General features: G+C 40.3%; 1 protein-coding gene across 1 annotated transcript; it reads right to left on the bottom strand.

Moving 5' to 3' along the window:
* Window positions 1-1,221: 1,221 nt before the first annotated feature.
* Window positions 1,222-2,163, bottom strand: TM35_000311050 (surface protease GP63; the record flags this gene model as incomplete). Its single annotated transcript, XM_029028586.1, has 1 exon — window positions 1,222-2,163. One exon carries the CDS (start codon window positions 2,161-2,163, stop codon window positions 1,222-1,224), a length of 942 nt encoding a protein of 313 aa, XP_028879985.1.
* Window positions 2,164-2,184: the final 21 nt, after the last annotated feature.

Raw genomic sequence — 2,184 nt, 5'->3', positions numbered from 1 at the left:
GCGGCCGTACTCGCACGGCTTCACCGTCACGGGCACGTTGGCGAAGGCCGCAGCGACCAGGATCTTGTGCATGCGGGCGTTCTCGGGGCCCACCACTCCCCACAGCGTTAGCGTCATTTTATGTTAATTAGAGGTTGATCTCGCAACATACAAGGAAAACAATACAGTCAGAGAAAAGAAAGAAAAAATGAGAAAGGAATAGATGGAGAGAAGAAGAAAAGAAAAAAGAGGTACAGCACAACATCAAAACAATAATCATTTCTCCTTTTCTAGAATCCTGAGAAATATGAAGGGTGATCAGGAAAGAAGGGCTGCGGTGAAAGGGTCAACAAACTCAACACCAGCAGATATCACAATGGTGCTTTCTAATATTTCATTGAACTTTTATTCCAATGGAAAAACAAAATTGTTTTAGTGGTTTCCTGTTGTAAAATATATAAACATATATGTATAACTGACATGATAATTTCAATTTTTGTCCGTCAGTTGGCCAATATGCCAAAATTAACGGCCTGAAACAAGGAAGGAAGGAAGAAAGGAAGGAAGGAAGGAGAGATTTGCCCCAAGAAAGGAATACAAAAATATAAATTAATATTTGCCAAAAAGCACAATTGTTGCATCATCTAATAATCGATTATTGCCAAGAAGAATTTTATCTCCAACGGAATAAACAATTACGTGTGGAAAAAGAAGAAAAGAAGAGCGGTCAATTGGACCATATATATGTATAAATATGTATATATGTGAATAAAAGAAAGAAAAGAAAATTGTATAGAGGCTCTTGAAGTATACTTTATGTATAAATCTCATGATTACATCATCACAGCTGCAATGCAAACAAGAAATAACACAGCTCCAAAATATGAGGACACAATACTCTTGTCAGCACCTTCCCCAGCCGTATGTTGGTCGCAATTCCCCACCGTACATGTAATATTTTCTGCTACCGTGTGATCACTGGTGCTATTATTTGCCGTTTTATTCTCTTCACCACTAATGTCATGTAAATCTCTTCCAATAACGTAATCTTGGAGAATCTCAGTATCTGCAGCTTCATTACTTTCAATGCGGAGTTCACTGATTTGGGGAAGATCGGTACACACCTCCGCGTACTTGGGGCACAAGATGCTTCCACTTTGGAACTCTGTGCCTTCCAAATTCTCAATCTTGCNAAATTTACATAGAGGCACTTGAATTATATTTTATGTATAAATCTCATGATTACATCATCACAGCTGCAATGCAAACAAGAAATAACACAGCTCCAAAATATGAGGTCACAATACTCTTGTCAGCACCTTCCCCAGCTGTATGTTGGTCGCAATTCCCCACCGTACATGTAATATTTTCTGCTACCGTGTGATTACTGCTGCTATTATTTGCCGTTTTATTCTCTTCGCCACTAATGTCATGTAAATCTCTTCCAATAACGTAATCTTGGAGAATCTCAGTATCTGCAGCTTCATTACTTTCAATGCGGCGTTCACTGATTGAGGGAAGATCGGTACACACCTCCGCGTACTTGGGGCACAAGATGCTTCCACTTTGGAACTCTGTGCCTTCCAAACTTTCAATCTTGCCACCATCAGGGCATTCATGCCATTTATCACTCCCCTTATATTGTACCTTAACTTTGCCATCCTCACACTTTACATTGGCACAAATGTCACCAACTGGCAAGAAAGTTTGGGCCGATTCTTTTTGTATCAGCTCATCCCCTTGTAGACATCGTGATTCCTTCCCCAGAATACTTCCAGGCATTAACTCCAAATCACCGCTCTGACAAGTTGTTTCTTCAAGCTGTCTGATGATGGGACATCCATCCGTCAATTCACCGTACAAATAGGTGAAAGTGTTATTCCTAAAGTTTCGATAATCCTCAGGATAGTCCTGAGGGAAATTACTCGATGTGCACCTTCCAAGAGAAAGACGATCAGATGTACACTGCAGCGATGCACGGGATTCAGTACAAAACGTATTGGGATATTTAATGATATTCTCTTGTATACATTTCCCTGTAAGGAACTCACATCCAGCATTGCTGCCCCAACTCATTGTCTCTGCCATGCTGAAGTTAGCCTTGTAAAACTTCATATCATTAAATATTGCGAGTGTAAGTGATGTATAGTACATACCAGATGGTTCTTCACTGTACGTACTCATCAGATCGTCCTTCGCTAGCCT

The sequence above is a fragment of the Trypanosoma theileri genome (assembly GCF_002087225.1).
Source record: "Trypanosoma theileri isolate Edinburgh chromosome Unknown TM35_Tth_31_V1, whole genome shotgun sequence".
NCBI lineage: Eukaryota > Euglenozoa > Kinetoplastea > Trypanosomatida > Trypanosomatidae > Trypanosoma > Trypanosoma theileri.
This window is presented reverse-complemented; position numbering and strand designations above follow the sequence as displayed.